The sequence below is a fragment of the Hippopotamus amphibius genome, chromosome 2 (assembly GCF_030028045.1).
Source record: "Hippopotamus amphibius kiboko isolate mHipAmp2 chromosome 2, mHipAmp2.hap2, whole genome shotgun sequence".
Classification (NCBI taxonomy): Eukaryota; Metazoa; Chordata; class Mammalia; order Artiodactyla; family Hippopotamidae; genus Hippopotamus; species Hippopotamus amphibius.
The window spans coordinates 71,531,598-71,557,766 of NC_080187.1; the positions used below are offsets into that span (position 1 = coordinate 71,531,598).

Here is a 26,169-nt window from a genome sequence, read left to right on the forward strand (position 1 = left end):
CACTCACCGCAACTAGAAAAAGCCCACATGCTGCAATGAAGACCCAACATAGCCAAATATTAATAATAATAATAAAATTTAAATTTAAAAAAAGATTGGACTAAATCAGTGTGTTTTAAACGCGCCCCTCCACCTTTATTTTATTTTTTTTAAGCAATAAAACCCTTTCTTCAACCAAAATCTTGCAGAAAGGCTGATATGAAAATGAAATCAAAACAAATCTATTCTGGTTGAAGGCAAGCCAGACCTCCTCCTATTCTCTCCTCTCACACTCAGCCCTTCCTGAGGCAAAGGGTTCAAGAAACACAGTTTAATGAAAATCACTGGACCAGACTAACTCTGAAGATTCTTCTGGCACTTTTGCCTTCTTCTAGTTATACTGACTTTGCACTGGCCATTAGCCTATATATTCTGTCCCAGAAACAGTGAGATTGAGCTATTAATCATTTCTGTATTCTTTGGAGAATTTGTGTGCAGGGTTGTAGAAACATGGGTTGCTATTAGAGATGCATTTCAATGTCTGTCTCTGCTGAGTGTTTATTAATAATCTTGCTAATTGCCACTCTAGTTTCTGGATCTAACTAACTCCTGTCAGATGTCCTTGGGGGGCATTTTAAATGCTCCCTGATTTCTTGGAGCCAGATGCTTCCTTCTGCCTGAATTCCTCTCTGATACTTATATTCATGAATATTTCACATTTAATCTCCCTGATTACATTTCCATGTGATGGTCATGGTGCATTGGCTGCATTTCTCAGGAAAGACATACAGGAAGCCTGTAGTAAAGCCTTGAGTTTGCAGGCACAGTGCCAAAGATCTTCGTTCCTGCCACTAAGATGGCCTTCTTCTATCATGTACAGTGACAAGGAGATGCTGAATGATGAGTTCGCACAGGACCTCTCATCTAGGACTTTGCACCCTGGCTCTTGACCCAAAGGGACTGGCAGTTTCACTCAGAGATCAAATGCCACCAGGACCTGCCCAGTGTCCTTAGGGACCACATGTCAGTCCCTGTGACCAGAGTTGTTCAACAGCTTCCAGCCACCACTCAGGCCCCATCCTTCCTGCACCACCATCCCCCTCCAATTTTGCCACTCAGTACCTCAAGCCTGAGAAAAGAAACTCTGATGAACTCATCTGCACCAAGGAGGGAAAAGTTAGCCCCCAATACCTGAGGGCTTCAGTTCTTAAAGTTAGCTGTGAGGGACTTCCCTGGTGGTGCAGTGGTTTAAGAATCTGCTTGCCAGTGCAGGGGACATGGGTTCGAGCCCTGGTCTGGGAAGATTCCACATGCCAAGGGGCAACTAAGCCCATGTGCCACAACTAAGCTCGTGTGCCGCAACTACTAAAGCCCTTGTGCTTAGAGCCCGTGCTCTGCAACAAGAGAAGCCATGCAATAAGAAGCCCGTGCACTGCAACGAAGAGTAGGCCCTGCTCGCCACAACTAGAGAAAGCCTGCACATAGCAACGAAGACCCAACGCAGCAAACTTTATTTATAAAAAAATAAAGTTCGCTGTGGGATGAGGCAGGGATGATGGTCAAAGAGGCGAGATGAACCAAGAAGCACAGTGGCCTAGAAGCCAGGGGAGGAAACCATTTCCAAATGGATGTGGTATGTGTGACATGTGAAAAATGCTACAGAAAAAGTAAAGGAAATTGGAACTCTGCCAGTGCTTCCCTGGTAGGGCCCCACAGGCACGTTTATGGGCTTTACCCTTTGAGAAGCCCTCCCTCAGGCTGCTTTGGGAGTGAGCCCTCCCTGTGGCCTAGAGCTCAGCTGTCAGGCCTCCACATTCCCTGCAGGCAGCACTTGTGAGGCTGTTTTGGCCACAGAGAGGCATGTAAGGGCCACTAGGGCCTCCTCCTCCAGGGCTGCAGGGAACAGATGCTGCCAGTAATCACTCTTGCAAGGAGGAGCCGAGCCAGGGATGCAGCGGATGAAGGATGTGGAAAGACCTGTGGCATGGGAACTTGCCTTGGATGCAGGCACTGCAGCCTCCCACCCCCTCCCCTGGTCTACCTTCCTGTCCCATCCCCCTCAACCCCAGCTAAGGATGGGAGTCAGAGCAGAGGACACAGCCCCAGGTTCTTTCCTCAGGAATTCACAAACCACTGTGGCAACACAGCACACCCAGGGCCTTGCACTCTGGAGGATGGCCTAAAGAAACACAGACGAGGCCAGGATTTCCCTCCCAAACATTCTAGACTTTTCCCGTTTACTTTCGTGATAAGCATGTTTCCATCCCCACTGTTTCATTCTGACGGGAACAGAAACTACCATAATGGCTTTCCATCCCTCCCTTCCTGGGTCTCCAGAAGCCACTCAGCTCCCTGGGCCTGGCACTATGGAGCCAGTCCTGGAGCATTCTACCCGCTTATCTGTCTGCTCTTCACGTCCCCAGAGGCAGAACAGGCACAGCCCTGGATCCTCTCTGCAATCTTCAGTCCTCAGGCTTACCACCCTCTGACCCTCGGCAGAGGGTTGGGGTGGCAGCACCCTTAGCTGTGGTCGTCCGTCAGTCTCCCAGGGAGAATGTGAGTGACTCCAGCCCCTCCGCACTGACGGAGGCAGGGTGCGCCAAGGCCCTGGATCTTATGGCAGAGGTTTGGGGTGTTTTGGAGAGAATAGTGGGGCTAGAGTAGGACTCTGGGCAGCACAGCACCCACTGCAATGGGAAGAAGTCAGTAAGGAGGGCAGTGAGGGAGACTGAAACGGTTGCAGACCCTGCACAATGCGCAGGACGCATGCTTTCCCACCTTCCTTGTCTTCTGTAGTGTCAAGCCCCATCTGGGCAACACAGGACTAACTGGCCACCAGCTGATTTGTCATTGTTCGTCTTCTCACCTGCCATTCCCAGACAACCATTCAGATTCTCTTTAGGACTCATCTGTGAAATGGAGAAGTCCTGATTAGAACTGCAGTGGCTGCAGCCTTGAAGTCTAGCCTGGCTTGGCCAGTCAGTTCTCTGGATCCTATGACAGGATCAACCAGTGCTAGGGGAAACAGAGGGAGAAAGCCTGTCTCAGGGACACTGCTCTGACCTTAATCTAGACTTCAACTCACAAGGACCTAGAAAGACCTTTCCAAACAAGTATACAGGAAGGGCCCTGAGGAGCCGGACAACTAGTATGAGAGGTTGGAGAAGGTGGTCCTGTGTGTTTAAGGAATCACGGTAGGCATCCTGGGGGAGGCGGATCACACGGGACTTAAAAGACAGACACCCAGGTGGGTGTAAATAAGACTGAGATCCTTGGTTCTTCCACCCAGCTCAGGGTCTTCCTCCCATGGTAGGCAGGTCTGTTCCTCCCTCCCTGAATACCCTGCCTGCTGCCAGGGAAAAATACCCCCAGAGGACAGGTGAGAGCAGCTCCCTCCACCCCGTATTCACTTCCTAACAGCTCCCTATCTCTCTGCTTTCTCCCCCAGGACCCAGCTGCCGCCTCCATCGCAGACGGAGACTGTGACGCCCGGGAGGGTGAGTCAGTAGCCATGAATTACAAACCATCCCCGCTCCAAGTGAAGCTGGGTGAGTGTGTCCGGGGGGTGAGGGAGATGTGGGGAGTGGACAGACAAGGTGCTCTGGGCTGGGTATGAGGTACCACAAATAAACTAACTCAGGCTAGATGATTCCAAGACTCTAGCCACCAAGTCATTGGCACTGCCATGCACCTTATCTCCTGCAAGGCCAAGAGGGAAGTTACAGTTCTCTACAGGAGCCCAGAACTCTAGAGGCATCTCTGAGGCCAAGAAGGCTCCAGGTATTCTGGGGGATAGCTGCAGGGGTAAAAGCATGGAACCCCAGAGAGAGGGTTGGAAGTCCCATCAAACACTGGACAAGGCTGAGAGGAAGCTGCCTTAGAAGTGGGTGTCATTTGCTACGTCTGAAGGATCGGAAGGAATGAGGCTCCTAAAGCCTAGAATCTAAGCCCCTCTCCCCATTCCTATGTCAGCCTATCTGGAGATCTCAGGATCTCCTTGGCTGCTGTTTGGGGGAGCTTTCCCACAGTTTAATAAACCCAAACCTCTCCCCCTTTTCCAGGGCCGCCTTTCCTTTGGGGGTTTATCTCATGTCCACCCCAAAGTCAGTTTATGCTGCAGCCTGCTTCTTTGAAGTCATGTGTCTCCCAACCACTGCCCAGAGCTCCTGCAGCTGCTGCTGCTCTCACTTCACCCTACACTGAACACTGCCTCTCTCCCTTCAGGGACCAGTGTCACTCACCCAAGGCTGCTGTACATAACAGATTTTTTTTTTTTTTTTTAGAACTTTTATTGAGATACAGTCAACATACAATAAACTGCACATACTTAGAGCATACAATTTGGTATCCCAATCTCCCAATTCATTCCCCCCCAACCCCACTTGGTGTCCAGACTTTTAATTAAAACTTTGGTTTCGGGAATTCCCTGGCTGCCCAGTGGTTAGAACTCCTTGCTTCTACTGCCGAGGGCCTGGGTTCATTCCCTGGTCAGCGAACTAAGATCCCACAGCCACGAGATGTGGCCAAAAATAAATGAATAAATAAATATAAAAATAAAAAATAAAAATTTGTTTTCATTAAGAAAAATTATAACACAGTACATCCGGGAAAGAGTTAACAATTAAATACAGGCCATCACTATCCTTCAAAACTTCTCTGCCATCCCTGCCACTCTCCTGCCTGTCTTTCTCCTCAGGCTCCAGCTGCCCATCAAATACCGGACCCCTCCCAGTCCTGAGAACCCTTTCCCATCTGTTGTAAAAACTTCTCCCTCTGCAGCTGCCAAGGCTCCTTTTCACAGAGTCCTATTTTGTTATTCCGCTTTTTTTTAAACCTTGCTTTTCTCCTTCCAGACCAAATCCAGGGAGCCCCTCAGGCTGTTTTTCTAAACAAGAGAGCAGTCCTCTCAGTGGAATTTGTTCATCTTCCCAGGACACCAGACTCAAACTGCAGCCAGTTTTATTTGCTGATTATTGGTTAACAATACAAGTATTTTAACAAGTATAACTTCTCCTTTACTCTCCCCCATCATATTCTCCTCCCCAGAGATAATCATTCCAAGCGTTTTTTTTAGCCTTTTCTAGTTTTATTTTGTATTTTAACACAAGTGGTACCATACTGTACACATTTTCTGAAACTTTTTTCATTTTTGTTTTTGTTTTCCACTTAACGTCTTAGAGGCCCTTCCAATATCAGTACGTAGAGAATGACTTCCTTCTTTTAAATAGTTGAATAGTAGTCTGTAGTTTTGTTTTGCCAGCATGCTTTTAAAATAACTTTTTTTTTCTGCCTATTGCATTACCACGAAAGCGCCTCTAGAAAATTCACATCCTTGTCCCAGTTGCGCTAAAGAAAATCCCCACCTGGAACTCTAAGGCAAATTGCACCCCCTAGAGGCTTGGGGTGGTAAAGGCAGCTGCTGCCTGCTGGAAAGGAGGTAGAGGTGGGCCTGAGGGAGTCAGATGAGCAGTGGCAAAGAAAGAGGGTTAGAGACTGGGAGTTGAGAGACGCAGAGACATAGAGGTCAAGGAAATTCCACAGTCACAGTCGCTGGAGATGTCCATCCCATTCTTCCTCTCCAGAGCTTGTGGTTATTTTACTAGAGCTTTCTCCTAACAGTCCTTTTTCCTACTCTGGGGCTGCCGTGATAAGGAGGAATGGGTAGACAGGCCTTCTCCAGGGCCCAGGCAGCCACTGGCTACTGGTAACAGGGCCACACACCAGGCAATGGGTGACCTGATTGCAGCCCCGTGCATCTAGTAGGCTCTGGAGCCTCAGAGAATTCAGAGGCTGGCAGGGGAGTCAGAAGCAGTCTAGGCAGAGGGGCTGCCCCAGTCTCCTGCCCCTTCCCCTGCCAGCCCCATGCTGCCTCGCCCACTCCACAACCGTCAGCGGCTTCTTTCCCCTCTACGTTAACCCCAGACTCCTCTGTCTGGCATTCAAGGCCCTCATTCTCTGAGTCTGTAATTAGAGGGAGCCCCAGCCCCTCAGCACAGGAACTGAGACATGACTGATGTCTGCTGAGTAAATAAATGACTGAATGAATGTATCCTACCTTCCTAACCTGACCTCCCTGCATCTTCACCCCTCCATCCCATTCAGATCCACACTGATTACACTCACTTCTAAATGAATTTTTCTATAACACTATCCCTCCTTCCTAGAACGCCTTCCTCTCTCTATCTCAAGGTGTCACCTGCAGGAAGCCCTGCCGTCCTCCTGCTCTCTCTGATGCTCCAACCGTTCTCTGGCATCAAGCACACACTAGCTGCCCCACTTGGGAGCACAGCTCCCGGAAGACAGGGGTCGGCCTCCTCCTGTTGCCCCTCACTATCTGCCTCAGGTTGTGCAGAGCCAAGTGCTGTCTCTCCCGAGCAACAGAGCCTGGAGTTGGATCCCTGCCTCAGTTCTTAGGGAAGCAAGGGGTTTCACCACGGAGGCCCAGCCCAGGCTGCTCTGAGCAGTAAGGCAGGGTGGCCCTGGGGGCAGGACACAGCTTTCTTCCCATGTTCCCCTGCAGAGAAGCAGCGGGAGCTGGCCCGGAAGGGCTCCCTGAAGAATGGCAGCATGGGTAGCCCTGTCAACCAGCAACCCAAGAAGAACAATGTCATGGCCCGGACAAGGTAGAGCCCCCCCTACCCTGCCAGGACCCTGCCAGCCAGCACCTAGCTCTGCTGGTTCTGAGCCTCCCCTCTTCCCTCCCTCCCCAGGCCCAGCTCCTCTCTGAGAGGAGAGAGTCTCCCAGGATCCAAGGTGGTGGGAGTGGGGTGGGGTGGGGTGGGGGTGAGGGAGGTGGGGGGGCATGGCCCAACCCAGTTCCTTGCCAGCCTTGTGCGCTCCAGTTGCCAATCCAATCCCCCAAATTCTCCACCCAGGCTGGTCGTCCCCAATAAAGGCTACTCCTCGCTTGACCAGAGCCCAGACGAGAAGCCACTGGTGGCCCTTGACACGGACAGGTGTGTACTGAGACACTGGGGCAGCCACGCAAGCCACAGCAGCCTGTGCGAACACACGAGTGGGCGGTACAGGCCACACTTGCTGTATTGTCAGAAGTTGGGGTGTTCCTTAGCCAGGAGCTCTCCAAGAGTGAATCCCCCAAGGAATGGAACCTTTCCCCTGGAGGTGGGGCCGAGCAGAGAGAGGAAAAGGGGGTCTGTGCAATCTGCGGCTGTCCTGGAACAGCTGATGCAATGGCTGCCCCTAGAATGGGCCCTGCTGCCTGCGTGGTGCCCTGCCCCCTCTGAGGGGGGCGCCCTACTGCTGGGAGCGTACCTGGAGAGATGTGAAGTTTGGGAAAACCCAGCAAACCAGGCAGACTTGAGCCTAGAGAAAGAAAAAAGAAGGGCTGTGGGGAGTGGCAACTTGATTTAGAAGGAGGTTAAGGGGGGCAATTAATTTAGAAAGGTGGGGCTAAGGAATCTGTCTTAAAACTGCATCTCACAGTAAGCACAGTTTTTATTGAGATTGTGCTATTTACTTGGAAGTGTGGGGGCGGGGTGAGGTATTGACTGATGGGGGTGCGGGGGTAGAGACTGTTCCCTCTCGTGTCCGGATTTCATGTCTTCCTCTCTGTCTCCTTTGCTCCGTGGCCAGCGATGATGACTTTGACATGTCCAGATACTCCTCCTCTGGCTACTCCTCTGCTGAGGTGAGGCCCCACCCTCGCCGCCCTAAACACACGCGAGCAGGACGGCCAGGCGGAGGGGTGGGGCCAACACCAGCTCACCCCCCAGAGGAGTGGCGGGCAAAGCTGGGCGGAGCCCATGCGGGGCGGGGCCTGGGGTACCATCTGGCCCGAAAGAAAGCTGAGGCCTTGGACTCTGCCCCGAGGCCCAGGGTGAGGGGCGGGCCTCGGACCCGGATTGGAACAGGGCCCTTAACCTGAATGGGGTCTGAAACACGGGTGACACCTGAGGGGGGTAGGCCTGAAATAAGGGCAGGGCCTGAACAGAGGCAGGACCTGAGGTGGGAAGGTGCCCTTAGAATGGGATGCGGTATATAGCGGGGCAGGGCCGGGCCCCACGAGGAGGTGCTTGTAAGAGAGGCCAGAACTGAGGCTGGGGCCTAAGGAGGTGCAAAGCCTGGGGTTTCGGAGAGACCTGGGGTGGGAGGGGGCTGGGTGCGGAGGGCCTGAGCATGTGGCCCCGGCCCTGGGTGGTGCCTCCAGATCGCTCTGAGCCTGACCTCCCTCCCCTTTGTCTACAGCAGATCAACCAAGATTTGAACATTCAGCTGCTGAAGGACGGCTACCGGTTAGACGAGATCCCCGACGACGAGGACCTGGACCTCATCCCCCCGAAGTCCGTGAACCCCACCTGCATGTGCTGCCAGGCCACGTCCTCCACCGCCTGCCACATTCAGTAGCGGGTGGGGCCGCGGCGGCCGCCCGGGGTGGGGCCGCCAGGGGCCAGGTTGGGCCGGGCAGGGGCCAACCGCCCCCAGCCTGTCCACCTGCCCCCGGCCCCCGCGCCCCCTACAGCCGCCAATCTCGTAACAGTCATTGCTTCCTCCTATGGTAGGACGTGTACCTCTGTGTGTTCATGGAGCCGGAGAAACCAAAACCGGGTCTCTCTCTGCCCCAGGGGGGCTGAGGAGGGGAGGGGGCTGTTTGTTCAGTTACCTGGGGGACCTGGCCCAGCATCCTGCCCCCTCCCCAAAGCTGCAGTCCAGTGGAGGAAAGGGGTGACTGGACTGTAGGGAGGCCAACAGTAATGGGGGGGGGGGGGCAGGGGAGATCACAAAGCCAGGGGTTTGGCCCCACCCCGGTGAAGCCATGAACGCCCCAGCACCAGCCAAGGAAAGGGGCTGGGAGGTAGGAAGGCCCAGGGCAGTAGGGGCAGGGCTCAGCCCCTCAGAGCTCCCTCCACATGCCCCCCTGCTGGCCCATGTACCCTTGCATTTGTCCCCTCATCTCCAGATGGGAAGCCTGGCAAAGCTGCCCAGTAGGATTTTGTCCCCCACCCATCAGATCACTGCCTTCTTCCTCCTCTTTGCCCCATTCACCCCCTTCCTTGCTCTCTGAATTGTGTGGAGGGTGAGGTGGGCCTTAGAGACAGCCAGGGTTTATGGTGGTATAATCTGTCCCCACCTGCCCCAACTAATGCATCTCTGTCTCTGCGCTCTCCATCCCTCCCCCCACCCCACCCCCCGCCACCCCAAACACAAACACTTCTGTTCTGTTCATGGGTCTGTGTCCCAGGCTGGAAGCAGGAAGTAAGGCTGGCCTCACATGCGCCATTCCAGTCTCACTCTAGCCCAAGATCCCAGAGGCTGCTTCCCGGTAAGAATCTTCAAGGAAGCAAGCCTAAGAGAATACAGTGGCTGATGTGTGTGGTAGAGATAGTCTGGCAGAATGTGTGTGTGCCTGGGGCTGTCAGGGTGTGTGTCTACATCGCTGCACTGGGCCTCTCTCTCCCGATGTTTGTGGTGTCCACGGTGGGGAAGAGACCGTGTGGCCTGTTAACAGTGGGAGAGGCTGCTCAGCAGTGCAGTGGACTGAGAGCCCGGAACTAGGGGTCAGAAGTCTAGGTCCTGGTCCTAGCTCTGGCGCTCTCCCCCTTATCTCTCCCCCTTATCTCCAATATCCTCCACTGTACAGTGAGCAGCATCTGAAATTGTTTTTAAGATTATTTCAAACCTGAAGGAATTTCTTCATAGGAATTTCTGTGGACATGGATAGGGAAGTCTCTGTGTTTCTCTGAGCACACCTGGGAGTTTCCTGAGTTGCACGTCTGGGTGGGAAAGAAAGGGGACGTTCCTGTGGGACCTGTGTATGTCTGAATACATGCGGATCTTTTGAGGAATGTGTGTGCGTCTGTGTGGGTGTCTGTGAATGTGTATGTGTGTGTGGGTATCTATTGTGTATGTCGCTGTATGGGGTGTCCAAGAGTCAGAATGTATGTACTGCTGCTTCTGCTGCTGTTACTCGTTGGTGGCAGGGGTGGGGGTGGTTGCCAGAAAAGCTGAGGATGAATATCGAGAGGGAGGAGATGGCCAAGGCTCTCCCCTCGGCCTGAGCAGTATAGACCTGCCCCCATGCAAAGAAAAACGAAAGCACAGCTAGCCTACTCCTGGTCAGCTCTATGCCCCTCAAACCCCGTGTCCCAGGGCCGTTCCTCCATGATGAGCTCCCACACATGGTGGCCAGTCCATTCACATGCTGCCAGTGTGTGCAGGACACACCCGTAGCCCAGGCCCTGGCTGCCAGTCCTGGGAGGTGGGAGTTGGAAGGGGGAGAGGGCAGTGAGGAGAGAGAGTAAGGCTGCTGGCTTAGGAGGGGTAGCACCTCTCCCTGCACCACACCCAGGGGCTGCTGGCTCCAGAGTGTTGAGGTGCAGCTCTCCACCCTCAACTCCTCCAAGTCACGCCTACCTTCTCTAGTGCAGGGACCCTGGTTAGATGATGAGAAAATGCCCACAGGAGGCAAGGACAGAGAAGGCACCTGCAGGCCCCACAAGGCTCATACTGGCACCCATCTGAGCCCATTTCTGCCCCCCTGGTCAGCATCACTACCCCCTGTCATCTGGGCCCCAGAGCCAAGCTTCCTATTACTACCACCACCACCCCAGGCTCCTTGACTCACCCTTTGAGAACCGGGGTACCTCCTCTTTTCCAGGCAGGGGCCCCACCAAGGCTCATTTAGACTGCTGCCTTTGCTGCTGACATGCTGTGTGACTCTGGCCCACTGCTTGACCTCTCTGGCCCTGAGGAACAAGGGAAAGTCTCCCTCCCCACAAGATATACTTAATTCCCTGGCAGGCAAGGGCTTCCAGCTAAGGCGGTGTAGCGGAGAGAAGTAGGAAGCTGGCAGCAAGCACCTTCTGGGTCTAGGGAGAGTGTGTGATTCCCTCCTTCCCTATCTGGGAGGTTGGAGGGGAGGAATCGAGGCCTTAGCTTCCCCCTGCCACCCTTCCCCCTTGTAGATACTGCCTTAACACTCCCTCTACCCTCAGCTCTGGCTGCCACCCAGCCAGGTTTCTCCGTGCTCACTAATTTATTTCCAGGAAGGTGTGTGGAAGACATGAGCCGTGTATAATATTTTTTTTAACATTTCCATCGCAGTATTGACCATCATCCTTGGTTGTGTATCGTGTAACACAAATAATGATATTAAAAGCATCAAACAAGCCAGCCTCAGCGCCCTACCTGGGGTGGGGGCGAGGGGGAGATGGGCAGGGAAGGGCAGAGAACTGATCCTCTGAGCGCACGTTTCACTCTACCTCCACTCACGGGTTCTCAGGTCAGGCCTGGGTGACTCACTTGACCCCTCGGAATCACTGTTTCTCTTCATCACAGTGAAGAAAAGTTGGCCTAGGAGACTTCCAGGGACTTGGTGAACTCTTGGAAATTGGGCTCTTTTGAGAGGCTTGAGGCAGGAAGAGACTGGAGTAGGGAGGAAATCCAAGCTCTTCACCTCTGCAGGGATGGGGCCAAGCCAAGTGATATCATAATGGACAGTGCCCACCCCAGAGAGGGAAGCAGGTGGGGCAGGAGCCAGAGAAGCTGAGAGACCCTCCGCAGGAGGGGGTCACGGCAGTTAGGGGCACCTGCTGGGCTGTCCGGGACAGGGGGCGGGGAGTGGTCACTGATGTCTTGCAGGAGCCCTTGCTAGGTAGAGCCCACCACGGCATCCCCTAGACCCCACTATGTTCCTCTTTTCCCGTAAGACCAAGACCCCCATCAGCACCTACAGTGACTCCTACAGAGCTCCTACCTCCATCAAGGAGGTCTACAAGGACCCACCTCTGTGGGCCTGGGAAGCCAACAAGTTTGTGACCCCGGTAAGTGGCAAGCAGGGTCGGGGGTTGGGGGGGCGGGGGCGGGCAGTCCAGAGTGTATGGCTGTGGGTGTCTGGATGACTGATAGTGTGTGGTTGTCATTATGTGTTTGTAATTATTTATAGCTTTGTGTGTATGTGATTCATTTGCTTAGCCATGCAGATATATATATATATATATATATATATATATATATACTGCCCTCATGGTGCCCTCCTACTCCACCAGGATAGGAGATGGGGAGAGATAGATGATAATCAAAAAGTAAACAAGAGTTTTACAAATTGCCCAGAATTCGGTAAAGGAAATAAACAAGGTACTGGAAATGGACATAACCAGGGAGAGCTACTTAAATAGAGAGTAACAGAAGAGCTCTCTTTCTTTCAAGGTGACATTGAGCTGAGGCTGGAAAGGTGATAGAGAACTAGCCATGTGAAGAACTAAAAGAATAGGGTTCCAGGCAGAGTGATTAGAAAGTGCAAAGGCCCTGAGGCTGCCTGTGGGCTATGCTGTGTCTGTACTTGAAGACCTGTGGCCAAGTGGGGCTGTGCAGCTTTCACAAAATGGAAAGAAGATCTGTAAGTCTAATTGTGACTCTGCCCAAGGGAGTTTATCTGTATGTACCATCCAACAAAACTTTGAGTATTTACATGTGCCCAGGTACAATGTGGATCTCTCAGCAAAAAGTGAACAAAGTTGGACTGCCCAGTGTGGCACATGTGCCAGCAGAGACTTGTGCTGGTGTAAGAGCCAGAAAGGGGAGAGCACTCCTGGGACTTGAAGGGCAGGTCTACTAAGAGATCCAGAAGGAGGATGCTCCCAGCAGAAGAGAGATGTGAGAAAGGACAGCCAGGGTGCAGGGACCCACCAGGAACTGAGAACTGGAGCAGAGGGAGAGGCCAGCCCTATGGTAAGAGAGGAGCCTGCAGACCATGAAGGGCCTCAGTTTGTGTTGAGAAATGCAGTCATAATACTCCAGATTTTTGAGCTTGGGATTGTCATGCTTGGATTGTGAGTGACACTCTCTGGCCACAGTGGCAGGATATCGAAGGGACTGGAGCTGAGGGCAGGAAGCCCAGTGAGGTAGTGAAGGATGAAGGAAGAGGCTATAGGTAGGAGATAAGGAGACACTGCAGCAGTGAAAAAGGGAATTTGTTGAATTTTTGTTAATTTTTATAATTACAAAATAAATATATGCTCAATGCAGAAAATGCGGATAACTGAGAGAAACACAAAGAAAAAGGCCTATAATTCTCAGTACCCAAAATAGCTACTGTTAATTTACTATTGTATGCCCTTTCAGGAAGCAGATTTTTTATGAAGATGGTGTCATATTGTATACTAATATTTTGAATCTTGTTTTTTCCACAAAACCATGTATCAAGTACATTTTCCCATGTCAAAAATATTCTGTAATGCAATTTTAATGACTGTACAGTATTTTATGAATGTACCAAAATATGGTGCCAAAATCTTGGCTCTCTGTACACCAATGCTGAACAGAAATATGGAGACAGAGTTATGGAGAAGAAAGAGGGGCTTTATCTCTTTGCCAGGCAAAAGGGGAACATAGTAGGCTAGCACCCATAGGGAATAGGGAGAGGTTATGTAGTCAGGACTCATGGTCAGAGGTATGTGATAAGGATCCAGGCAGTAAGAGTCTTGCATTCTTCTTTCTTCTGCAAAATTTCAAAAGGGTGAGAGCAGGGCCCTGCTTGGCATCAAATATAGTTAAGGAATTTTATATTGTCAGAAATTTAGATTATTTATAAAATTTTGCTAGTATAATTATTCTTGTACATTCTTTGCCTACATCAACTATTCCCTTAGGATAAATTCATAGATATGAAATTGTTGAGAGGAAGAATATGCACATCCAAAAAACTTTGGATATACATTTCAAATTGCTGTGATAAGGGTTGTAATAATCTACATGCCCACCAGCAAAATATGAGAGTGCCTGCCTGCTTTTCCAAACTCAGTAGGAGGGAATTTTTAGGAAGCACACCAACACACTTTGGTCACCATCTGGCCATAAAGAAGAGGGAAGAGATCAGGAGGACTCCTGGGTTTTGGACTCTGGAAAACTGGAGGAATGGCAGTGTGACCAATTGAGATTTGGAATCGCAGATTAGAGAGAGATTTGGAGTTCATCTGGGGAGAAAACCATTCAAGGACTTCGAGGAAAAGAAGTCTCCTAGGTAGCTGGATGTACTTGTCTGAGGCAAAGGAAAGAGATTTGGGCTACAGACATAGATTTTGACATCAACATATAAGTGGTAGCTGAAATCATAAGAGTAAATGAGATTGCCAAAAAAAAGAGTAAGAAACTGGCCAAGGACAGACCTTTGGAGAATATGAATATTTAAGGGGTAGGTAAAGGAAGAAGAGCCATAAAAGGAGGTGGAGTGATAGGAGGGAAACCAAAGAGAAACCAACAAATCTCAGTGTCAAATGTTGGCACAGAAAGGGATCCCTTGGATGTAGTAAGCCTTAGCCACCTGGTCAGACAGCTTCAGTGAGTGGCAAGGAATGAAAGTCAGATAGCAGTGGGATTAATAATAAAGGTAAAGTCTTCCACTTCTGGCAGTATGGTGGTCTAGAAATTCTGAAGGACCCTCCTACTTCCAAACAGCTAGATCCTGCATAAAAATTATTTTTTATTTTGTTTTGGACAGTCAGTGGAGATGAGTGGTAATTATACTAAGAAGACAGGATTGCCCTGAGGACAAATGCCACTATCAGTACTACAAGCAGGAGTTTAAGCCTTAAGCTAGCTGCAGGATGGAGCAACTAAAGCTGTAAATTCCAAACTGAACCAGAAAATCCAGTGATCTCTGGCTCCCTGTCCCCCAACACACACACACACACACACACACACACACACACACACAATGAATGTATATCTTCTGTGGTGGAAAATATCCTCAATGTAGGTTTAAAGGTATCCTTCAGAGTATGGTCAATCAAATCTGAGCTCACACTAAGAAATATAAGGAAACAAACCATGATATGACAGAGTCAGCTGAAACATCAGATATTGGAAATAATAGTTAACACAAAATAATTGTGCATTTTTAAAAATAAAATGTGAAATCATCAAAATGAGCAAGCAACCAGATTACATTTTTAAAAGAACAATTTTTTAAGGAAATGAATAGAAATTTTAGAAATAAAAGATACGTTTGTTAAAACCAAAACTCAATGGATGAAGGAGCAAATTAGACGCAGTTTAAGAACGTCAGTGAAGTGAAAAACAGAATGAAAGAAATTTCCTAGAACACAACACAGACAGTGGTATACAAAATATGGAAGAAACATTAAGCAATATGAAATACAGAAGGAGAAGATCCCACACAACTACTCAGGGTTCCAGAAGGAAAGAGCAGAAAGGAGGATAGACATTATCTGAAGAGAAAAAAGCTCTGGATTTTCCACAACTAACAAGAGAAACGAACCCACCGATTCTTAGGTAACTCACATGAAACTGCACAACACCAGCTTAAGAGATGACCTTAAAAACACCCAGAGAGAAATTATTTTCAAAGTGTCTTCCTTTTAAGAACAAAACAGAGATATAAACATTTAGAGGCAAACAAAGACTGAAATATTTACTACAATAAGAACTATAATAAAGGAAGTTCTAAAGGATATACTTTGGGGAGAAGGAAAATGATCACAAAAGGAAAGTCTGAGATGCAAGAAGGAATAGTGAGCTAAGAACATGGTAAATATGAGATAAATTTAGCAAAATTGTCTATAGAAAATAATTGTTAACTTGTAAAATTTGAAGAAACAAAATATTGGAAAGCAATATCATGTAAATTGTATATTGGAAAATAATATGTAAGGTGCGAGGATAGGAAATGAATAATAACAAAAACTGTCATTATTCACAGATGATACAGTTGTATATATAGAATCTACAAATTGTTAGAATAAGAGAATTTAGAAAGTTGGATGAATATAATATAAGAAGTCAATCATATTTCTTTACATCAAAAACAAATATTTACGTTTTTGGCAAAACTTGTGTTTCACTTTTATGTATGTATATATTTTAATATGTATGTGTGTTTGTTGGATTGTGATGTAACATGTAATTTTTATATCAAAAAAGTTTGCAGGCCACTGTAGTTATACTGGCAAATAAAAGCACAAACTAATCTCAAACCCCACAAATATTTAGGAAGTATAGTCTTAAAATACATATATATGTAATTTTAGCAACAAAGAGTAAGAGTAAATAGAAGTAGATCTAACAATGTGTGCAAAACTGTATTCTATTTAATAATTAATTAAAGAACTATAATTCTCTGGGTTAAAATTGAACATGTTTTGACTCCTTCCTAAAACCCCCTTAAAACTACAATAAATGGATATTTAAGACATAAATCCATAAGAATAGTGAGAAAGAAGGACAATGACAACAAAATTTCAGAAGCTGGAAAGTGTGATAGATAAGTAGTAACTGATAGCAAATTTGAGAAAGCTGAATCTGAAGCCAGCAGTAGGAAACACAAGACATAATTCAACTAAAAACTGCCGAATTTTCAAAAGTCTCAGAAATTGGTAATACTAGACTTCTCTGGAACTGAAGATGGGACAGGACCAAGGCTGAAACAATAATGATTTGAAAGCTGTTAAGAGGGGCTTCCTAGATGGCACAGTGGTTAAGAATCTGCCTGCCAATGCAGGGGACACGGGTTCAAGCCCTGGTCCAGGAAGATCCCACATGCCGCGGAGCAGCTAAGCCTGTGCACCACAGCTATTGAGCCTGCGCTTTAGAGCCCATGAGCCACAACTATTGAGCCCATGTGCTGCAAATACTGAAACCCACGCTCCTAGAGCTCATGCTCCGCAACAAGAGAAGCCTCGGCAATGAGGAGCCCACGCACCACAACGAAGAGTAGCCCCCGCTCGCCACAGCTAGAGAAAGCCTGCACAGCAATGAAGACCCAATGTAGTCAAAAAAAAAAAAAAAAGAAGTAATTAAAGCCACTAATCCCCTCTTCTATTTCATGCCATAGGGTGACTGCTCGCCCATCTCTGCAAAAGTCAGAAGGCTTATTTTTTGGCAAGGATCTCAGGACTGGGGATTCCAGGCCCAGCTAAGACCAGGCCCAGATAAGTTACCATACTGAAAACAGATGCACCTTCATAGGCTGAATGCTAAAACCCCCAGCAGCCCTCTTCTCCACTAGGTTCTCAGAACACTGGCAGTTAGGTCACTACTCTCAAGCCAAAGATTGAAAGAGTCTCTTCGAAGGGATCTGATCAGCCCGAAAGAAAAGAACTACAAAGCTGGGACAACGTGAGAGAGTAGCATAGACATATTTACACTACCCACTGTAAAATAGATAGCTAGTGGGAAGTTACTGTATAACTAAGGGAGATCAACTTGATGATGGGTGATGCCTTAGAGGGCCAGGACAGGGAGGGTGGGGGGGAGTCGCAGGAGGGAGGGAATATGGGGATATATGTATAAATACAGCTGATTCACTTTGGTGTACCTCAGAAGCTGGTACAAGAGTGTAAAGCAATTATATTCCAATAAAGAGCTTAAAAAATTAAAAAATGTAAAAAAAGACCTACAGATACTGACAAGAGTTGGCAACAAATAGTCTAGCCAGACCATCCTACAATGATGCCCACCCGTAGTTCAAAGCCTCCAATAAGCCTTTTTAGTCTCTTTCTCATAAACATGAACAGACAAAGATTACAGACATCTGAGGAAAGCCTCAAATGGAAACACTGAAGATGTCTGTGAGTTCCTCTAAATGACTATTTTTGTATGTGTGTGTGAGCTTGTCTGAGTGTGTATGTATAGATGTACATCTGTACATGTATCTATGAGTGTATCTGGGTGCACAGATCTATGTGTGTGTGTGGACGTGCATGTGTTTGTGTGTGTGTAAAACTTAGGGGCGTGCTAAGTCATGGGGCTCCTCCACCCACATGGAGGATGACAGGGAGTATGGGCTGTGTAGGATCTGCCCACAGAACAAAACCTCAGCTGGGCACGGAGGATCCAAGAAGCCCCTCAACTGAGGAGCAGGAGTAGGAGTAGGAGCATTAGGAGCAGCAAGGTCTCATGCCTGGCCAAGAGAATCCGTTGCTCTTTAGATCGTAAGGGTGAAATGTGGTGGCAATGTCCCTATCCCTGCACCTCACTGCCCACTATGATGAGAAAGTCCTTTCCAGTGTCGGACTTTGCTGGGTGTCCCGCTCCTCTAACCCAGCTGTCTTTTCATCCCAGCTGCCTACAGAGACGTGGGCCCACGACTAACTTGGCAATATGCCAAGGGGGCCCCACAGAGAGACCTTGATCTGTGATGCCACAGATCTAGCCAAACAAGGGGTGATGGGATAAGATGAGGTGAACCCCAAGAAGCAGAGGGGCCCAGAGCCTGAACCAAGATCAGGAAAAAGTCAGGATAGGATGAGGACCAGCACAACATAAAAGTCAGGGTCAAGGGTCATATTGGTGTCAAGATGAGAGCCACAGGACTCCTCTGGTGGTCCGATGGTTAAGAATCCACCTTCCAATGCAGGAGATGCGGGTTTGATCCCTGGTCGGGGAACTAAGATCTCACATGCCACGGGGCAACTAAGCCTGAGCACCGCAACTACTGAAACCATGAGCCTCAACTAGAGAGCCTGCATGCCCCAAATTACAGAGCCCTCGCACCCTGGAGCCCACATGCCACAACTAGAGAGAGGCCCACACACTGCAATGAAGAGCCTGTGTGCCTTGATGAAGATCCCGCGTGCCACAACTAAGACCCAAAGCAGCCAAAGAATACAAATAAATAAATAAATAATAAATATTAAAAAAAAAAGATGAGAGAGCCACAGCAGAATTAGGGTCAGGTTGGAGTCAGAGAATTAAATTTTAAAGTAGGTGCCCCTCTGGCCCTATCCTTCATCTCCTTCAAGACACCAGATTCCCAGAGAGCCCTGCCTGTCCAAAACACCTGTGTAAGGTAGCCAGCTCCCAGGGCAACCAGCCTTTCCTGAGGCTCCAGGTTGTACCACAGGCCTGTTGCTCTGTTGGGGAGACCCAGGCTCTGCTCCCAGGTAGCACACAGTCTGGAAGAAAAAGGACAGGAACACCCAGCTCTGCCCTTAGAGGTCCCAGTGGAAAGGACAGAAATGAGAACATCAGAATTCCCTCTGACTGAGGGCAAATGTTGGGTTCCAAGCCCCAGTCTTGGGTGGAAGAAAAGGAGGAAAGGGCGATTCAAGCAAAAGAACTATGCAGAGGGAACCAAGGCTGGCCTGGGGATCCCTCTGGCACAGGGAGAGGGGTGGGAGACCCACCTGGGCTGACCTCAACAGGGGCTAAATCCAGGTCCAGCAGTATACCAAGGCTGGGGTCTCCATGCACCTAGCCATCTCCTCCCCTCTCCCCTTGCCAGGGCCTGACTCAGACTGCACAGCGCCATGTGGATCCTGAAGCCCTGCAGAAGATGGTCAAGTGTGCTGTGCAGGACTACACCTACAAAGGTTCTATACCAGGCCACCCCTACTTACCTGAGAAATACTGGCTCTGTCAAGAGGAAGGTAGGGCCTCACCTATCAGCCAACTGTAAGCCCATTCAGTGACCCCAACAAAGACCCTACACCTGAACTCAACTTGAATCCGGACCTCCACCCAATCCAATATAAACCTTATCCCCATCCACGACCTGGGCTTCTTCTCTAATCACACCCATTCCAGCTTGACTCCCAACCACCTGGCTTGACCCTGATTCTGACCCCTGACCCTGGAGGAGGAGATCCAGGCTCTGTCTCTTGGGAGCTCCCAGTCTGTGCCAAAGAACTGGAAGAGGCCTGGGTCTTATCCCTAGAGAGAGGGAGGGAGCACTAACCTCCTCCAAACAAATTCCTCCACGTGTATTCTGGGTGCTGTCTCCTCCCATCTTCTTAGTGACTCTGTTCCATCAGGGTCCCCTTCTCTCCTGCATCCTCTGCCTCACTGCACCTCTCTGCCCTCAACATGGAAGCCTTTTCTAATTTCCTCCTGCCTAAAAATTCTCTCTTGCTCCTCCCCTTCATAGCCCAGATTCTTGGAAATGGAGTCCATACTCACTGTCTCTACTTCCTCATTCCTTATGCATTATGAGAAATTATTTCTCATTTAGTTAGGTGTTTATTATCTGTCTCTCTGTATTTTCCAAAAGAGCAGAGTCTTGTTTTATTTAGAGCTGTGCCCCCTCCATCTAGAATAGCGCCAGGCTTCATAAGTATTTGTTGAATGAATTGATGACTAATCTTCAATTGAAACTGGGAGTCTGCATCTCCTACACTCATGTTTAATGTTTATTAAAACTGATCTTGTATGGTTCTAATTACCTCATCCATGGGACTCTTCAGTCTTTTCCTCATGAGACCTACTGTAAGCATTTCACTCTGACCACTCTCTACTTTTGAAACTCCTTCCTTCCTCAGCTTCTCTGATGCCTCAAATTCCTGGGTCTCTTGTCTAATCATTCTGGAAACATGGGGTTCCTCAGGATGCTGATCTGAGCCCTCCTCTCTCCTTATTCCTCTCCTGAGACCATTTAATCTAACCCACATCTTGAATTACTGACAACCCTAAGTCTTTATTTCTAGCCTTGATCTCTCACCAGAATTCCACTTTCCTTTATCTGACTATGATCAAATTTACCTGAATAGCCCCAAACACTTCACACTCAGTATGTCCAACCCACCAATCCAGAGCGCCAAGTCCCAACACACTGCCCCACACATACACACACCTATTCTTCCTCTAGGGCTCCTAGACCTCCTCTTCTAATCCCTCACATGTATTCTTTCACACGGTTAGCGGGATGGATCATAGAGGAAGTTATAGAACAGATCAGGTGACTGGATGGGTGGGGCTTTGGAGGATTTTAAGTGGGGAACTGTCTTGGTCAGATTTTCATTTATGATATGTGCCATGGTTTCTATGTAGAGATTGGATTGTAGGGTTTCAAAATGAGGCTGGAAGACCAGTAGGCTAATAACAATAATAATCATGATGATGATGATGGTGGTGGTGATAGTTCTCTATGTACCAGGCATTGCTCGGTTTTGCATATAATAACTTATTTAAATCTTTCAACAACCCTATGCGGTAGATAGTATTATTACCCCCTTTTTAAAATTAAGGAAACGGAGACAAGGTGAATTTAATTAACTAGATCAAGGTCTCACACAGTCAATATCTGGCAGAGCTGAAATTTGAACCACAGGAGTCGCTCTGCAGAGTCCATCCTATTAACCACAACATTATTGTCTCCCAGTTTAGGCACTGCAGAGATACAGGAGTGAGATCATGAGGGACTGGAAGAAGGAACAGATTCAAGTGATTTTAAGGAGGCAGAATAAGCAAACTTTGAGCCTGGATGTAGAAGATGAGAGGGAGGATTTGGGAGGCCCATTTCCAGGGTTTCCAGGTTGGCTGATGCAGAGAGGGTGGTGCCAGGATGAAAAGTGATGAGCTCAAAGGACCCAGACCCCATTCAGAAGTTTGCTTTAGGTGGGATTTAGGCTGCACCTCAGTGTCTAAGACAAGTGTGCGGCCGGGCTGGGCTTTTCTGGCCTAAGGGAGATCAGTGAGAGTCCAGCTTTGTGCTGGGGATCAGGGGAGAAACATCTAAGGGGTCCCAGATCCTGGGATAGAATAAGGAGTAATACTGTCTTACATCTCCACCCCTGTGATCAAGCAGAAAAATGCAACCCAAACTACCTGTGCGGTAACCAGTATAATACATGGAGGATGGGACCTTACACCTGTACCGGCTGGAACAAATGTGCCACATACCTTCCCCGGCTGCCTAAGGTATCTACGGTGCCCAGCAAAGATGTCTGGGGCCTGGGACCCTCCCTCTCCTCATCTGCCTCCCAAACCACAGTGTCTGATAGTTCACCATTACTTTCTCATCCCTTTCCCACCAACAATGCTCCACGGCCTTTTCCCATTTGTGAGACTAGGGTTTATATTTTTTAGGAAACAAGGGAGCTCAGGAGTGAAGCTGTGCTGGGCCCCTGGGTCCTGACCTCTGGCTAGGCTCTGTGGACACATGGCTGGTGTGTACTCCTTGATGTGCTAAAGCTTGCCACCTGGCCCCTTCCCACATGGTTTGGCCAAGGAGTAGTGATAGGCTGAGTCTACCTGCTCCTCTGTCCCCTCCTTTGTGATGTGAGCAAGGGCAAAGGAGAGAGAACAAGGCCATCCAGAGGCAGAGCAGATAGATACAGGAGAGTGTTCCAAGGAGATAGGAAGGAGTCCAGCCACAGCCCCAGGCATGAAGAAAGAGGGAAGATGTGAGGATCCCAGGCAAGAGTAGGGGTTCTTAACTGAAGGTTGATGGCTAACCTCAGGCTGACCAAACCCTTCTGAATCAGAACTTCCTCAAGAATCAGAATCAGAACTTTTTACAAGTTCCCCCAAGTGATTCTGATGGGCAGGTAACACCGCAATATTGAAAAACCCCTATTAGAGAGACATGGAGACACAGCTGCATGGAGTTGGCTAGACAAAGAGGGGTAAAATCAAAGGCAAATGCTGAGATAGGGATATGAGAAGTCCAGACCTGGTCCACCTGCAGCTCCACTTCCTCAACCACCACTCCCTTGGAGGCGGAGTAAACCCCATTGCCCAGGGACAACCCCAAACACTCAGAGCTTCTGGGAGAGTAGGGGAGCTCCTGGAGGGCCGGAGGTGTGGCCTGGGACTAATCTGGGTGTTCTGGGAGAACCCCCAAAAGAGGAACTCTTCCGGGTCAGAGCTTGAGGTAGTGTGTGTGCCACTTCCAGGAGGCCGGGATGGAGACAGTAGTTCGAGGAATGCCCTTGGTGTACCCTCCTAAGCCGGAGCGACTCAACGCCTACGGTAACAGATGGTGGGACAGTGGAGGGAAATGAGTAGGCCAGAAGGAAGGAGGGGTGGAGACCTGAGGTACGGGGCGGAGGCCGAGGGCCCTGGAGAGGCTGTAACCCTGTCTCTGTTTGTGTCTCCATCTCTTCCTGTCTCTGAACCTGTCTCTTCCCATTCCTTTGACTCTGTGTCTGGGTCTCCTGGGCTCGCGGCCCGCGGGCGCAGAGCGCGAGGTGGTGGTGAACTTGCTGAACTCGCTGTCACGCAACCAGCCGCTGCCGCAGATCACGCCCCGCTGTGGGTGTGTGGACCCGCTGCCGGGCCGCCTCCCCTTCCAGGGTTATGAAAGCGCTTGCTCGGGCCGCCACTACTGTCTGCGCGGGATGGACTACTGCGTCGCTGGGCCACCCTGCACCGAACGCCGCCTGCGGCCTTTGTGCACAGAGCAGCCGACTGTAAGGTTCGCAGGGCCGCGAGCGCAGCAGCCGGGCCCCGCCCCCACGCAAGCCCCGCCCTACCCAGCCGCGCGCTCCATCCCGCGCCACTTCTAGCTCTGCCCTGCCTCTGTGCCAGACCCCATCCCGCCTCCGGCCCGCGCGGTCCCCTTACTGGGAGCCTCCCTGTTCCGCTGTGGGGCCTCCTGGCCTGAACGGACTGTTGAGGCGGGAGGACCTGCACGAAGATACCCCCGAGTACCTGATCCTACCCCTCCTGAACTGGGCTCAAGGTCAACCCGACTCCTGTGTGTCTTCTGGAGGCTCCGCCCGAGGGTTTCTTTGAGGAACAAACCCCGCACACCAGTCGCATCCCCTTCCCACGCCCTCTGGCCCGCCTCCTACCAGGTCACCCGGCCCTGGAGACGCAGGTTCGAGCTTGCGGAGTGCCATGGGTCCTCAGAACAGTGTCCCCTATTCCTGGGCGTCAGGTCACCGTTGGAAATGGGCAGGATCATTGCTGGGCTCTAAGAGGGCGATGAAATGGTGACTGCATTACCAGAAGGGCCCTGGCCTCCTCAGAGCCCAGCACCACCTCTGGAGGTAGATAGCCTCGCGTGTTATTGTGGAGGAAGCTGAGACTCGAGCGCTCAGCAGAAGCCCAGACTGCAACGCAGCCTTCTCCCTGCACCTGGTGTTAGACAAGGCATGCTGAGCCCGAGAGAACTCCAGTGTCTGCGTCCGTGTAGAGAGCTGTGAAAGGGGCACGGAGATCCTGAACCCCGTCCCTCCCTAGGCTGAGGGAGCCTGATCATTGTGCGAAATTGGGTCTTAGCCCTCACAAGGACGTGGAGGAGCGAGAAAGTGCCTAAGCTTCAGAAACGCTCCTCGTCGATAGCTGGAGTAATTGCTGTCCCATGTCGCAGATCCGGGGGCTCCCAGGTCCTTAATGACTGGACCCAAACCCTCCCCAGAGTACAGCGTTCTCCGCGGCCCAGCCTGGGCAGCAGAAACGAGGCCTTACAGGGAGAGGGACTTCCAGGTGTCTTCCCAGAGGCGATGCTTCTAAGTGCGCTCAGAGTCTTAGTCTGGGTTGGGGCGTAGAGGGAAGTCAAAAGGCCCGATCCCTTCCTACCCACCGCTTCCTTCTCCAGGAGTGTATCGCCCTGCGAGCACCGGCCCGGAATGCAATGTGCTGTTATAACTCCCCCGCCGTCATACTACCCTTGTCCGAACCTTAGGTAAGTCTGGCGCACACACATGCAAATGCGCAGGCACACAGAAGCTGTAACCTTGGCATGGCAGGGGACCCAGCTACTAGTTGGGGTGAGAACTGTCCGCTGCGATGCATCGACTAAAAGATGCCACCAGGGGGCGCTGGTGCCATGGGGACTTCAACACTGGCAACTAAATGAGGACCCCAAGAGAGGGTGGGGAGATGCATTGAGGGGTTACAGGTTCGCAGTGGGGTTTAGAGTCAATAGATCAGGGAGTTAGGTTCAGGGCTTGAATTAAATGGTAAGAAGTCAATGTTAGGTTGCGAGTATTGGGAACCAAAAATTTAACCTCAGTAGAACCTGAGGTCAAGAAGTCAGTGTTGGAGCCTAGGGTCAGTATTAGGGGCAAAATGTTGGGATAAGATTAGCATTGAGAATTGGAGTCAGATGCATGAGGGTCCCAAAGAGCTGACCCGTCTCTCCCCACAGATGGAACACAAGTCACTTCAAGAAGACCGGTGGCCCCCAGAGAAACAACTATGTTGTCCACCCTGAGTTTGTGTCCGAGACCTATCCTGACTACCACTGCTGGTAGAGCCCGGGCTGGCCAGGCCAAGGGGGCTGAACAGTAAATAAACTCTTCACCCTAAAGGCTGCCTCAGGTGTCCTTACCCAGCAGGATCTGGCAGTGAGGAGCCAGTCACTCAGGCCTGTGCCAAGCCCCCTCAACTGAGAAACGGTTTCTCAAAGTCATTCTGCCCTGAGCCCTCCTCAACCCATCATCTCAGTGACCCTGGGTGCCCTCCTGACACATAGCAGTCGCCCTATGAGGGGCATGTCCTCTTTCTTTCCATCCCAGAGCCCAAACTAATGAGCCCACCGAGCCATGTTGGAGGGCCCATCTACCTCCCATTCCAGGAGGGCCCCACAGCTGACACTTCCCCAATATCTCCCAAACCTAGATGTCACTTCACCCCAGTATCTCAGTGGACCCAGAATCCTCCATCCTGCAGCAGAGCCATGTCCCTATACCCAAACCTCTTGATCTCTGTTCCCAGAGTCTCCATCACAGCCACCCCAAAGTCTATGTTCAGATACCCTTGCTGCCTTCCCCCACCCAAGTCCGAGGGGTCCAAAACAATTTTGCAGGGTTTCATGACCAAAAAATTTCAAATTACAAAACAAAGCCCTGTTTCTCTCTCCCTCAGGGAGCAAGGAGTGGGGTGTTCTGGAGTCTCTAGCACCTTCAGTATTTTTGCACCCCATTCCTCCTGGGTGCAGGTGCCTCCTGGAGGCACGCCCACCTCCTTGCAGCACAGGTACTTCTAAGGGCTGTCACCAAGGGGAGTGGGGGAATACTTTGCAAAATACGGAACAGAATCCGGTCTTCTCAGTCCCTGATCTCAGGCACTGCTGGACTGGTGCGGTGGGAACTGACAGGTTGAGCCTCCCGGCTGATGGAGCTAGGCTCCACTGCGGTGGGGTCCTTGATTGAATCCAACCTGCATCGAGCCGCTGAGATCCTTCCAGAATTCTGCTACCCATTTTCCATATGGGAAAAGAGGTAATGAGCGTTATACCGAGACGGCCTCAACCTGCCCATATCTGGAGGAAAAGGAATCCCAAGGGCCAGCTCTGCCCCTTTACCCCGTGGCTCGCTCCTGCTCATAGGCATCCCAAATTTAGCCGGGAACCCTAACATTCGACCGCTGCACCTCCCTCCAGAACTACAGTTCCCGGCAGACCTGGGTAAGCAATGAGTCCCGCCCGCGTGTGGGTAAGCAAGTCCAGCGGGCGCCGGCCTTCAGGCGGGGGTGGGGGCGGAGGCGGAACCGGGAGGCACCTGGCTGGCTGCTGGCCTGAGCTGCAGGGAGCTGGGCACAGAGCAGAGG

General features: G+C 50.3%; 2 protein-coding genes across 6 annotated transcripts in view; both read left to right on the forward strand.

Annotated features, from left to right (window-relative positions):
• Positions 1-11,188, forward strand: part of FAM219A (family with sequence similarity 219 member A) — a 54,199-nt gene extending 43,011 nt beyond the window's left edge. The window contains exons 2-6 of one of the 4 annotated variants that reach the window (XM_057724916.1): positions 3,428-3,527; positions 6,500-6,602; positions 6,855-6,935; positions 7,573-7,627; positions 8,188-11,188. In XM_057724916.1, the coding sequence (XP_057580899.1) occupies positions 3,428-3,527; positions 6,500-6,602; positions 6,855-6,935; positions 7,573-7,627; positions 8,188-8,343 (495 nt within the window). In that variant the 3' untranslated portion in view covers positions 8,344-11,188. Of the gene's footprint in view, positions 1-3,427; positions 3,528-6,499; positions 6,603-6,854; positions 6,936-7,572; positions 7,628-8,184 lie in introns of all 4 variants that reach the window. The other 3 variants (XM_057724915.1, XM_057724917.1, XM_057724918.1) reach the window with 3 other exon arrangements.
• Positions 11,189-11,444: 256 nt separating this feature from the next.
• SPMIP6 (sperm microtubule inner protein 6) lies at positions 11,445-24,928 on the forward strand. 2 transcript variants are annotated; one of them, XM_057723315.1, is made up of 7 exons: positions 11,445-11,759; positions 19,178-19,322; positions 21,473-21,588; positions 22,566-22,641; positions 22,852-23,086; positions 24,215-24,301; positions 24,767-24,928. In XM_057723315.1, exons 1-7 carry the CDS (start codon positions 11,625-11,627, stop codon positions 24,870-24,872), a joined length of 900 nt encoding a protein of 299 aa, XP_057579298.1. In that variant the 5' UTR covers positions 11,445-11,624; the 3' UTR covers positions 24,873-24,928. The 2 variants fall into 2 exon arrangements, with proteins under 2 accessions (XP_057579298.1, XP_057579299.1); XM_057723316.1 differs by lacking the exons at positions 11,445-11,759; positions 19,178-19,322; positions 21,473-21,588 and having other exon boundaries at positions 22,575-22,641; positions 22,852-22,927.
• The last annotated feature ends 1,241 nt before the right edge of the window (positions 24,929-26,169 follow it).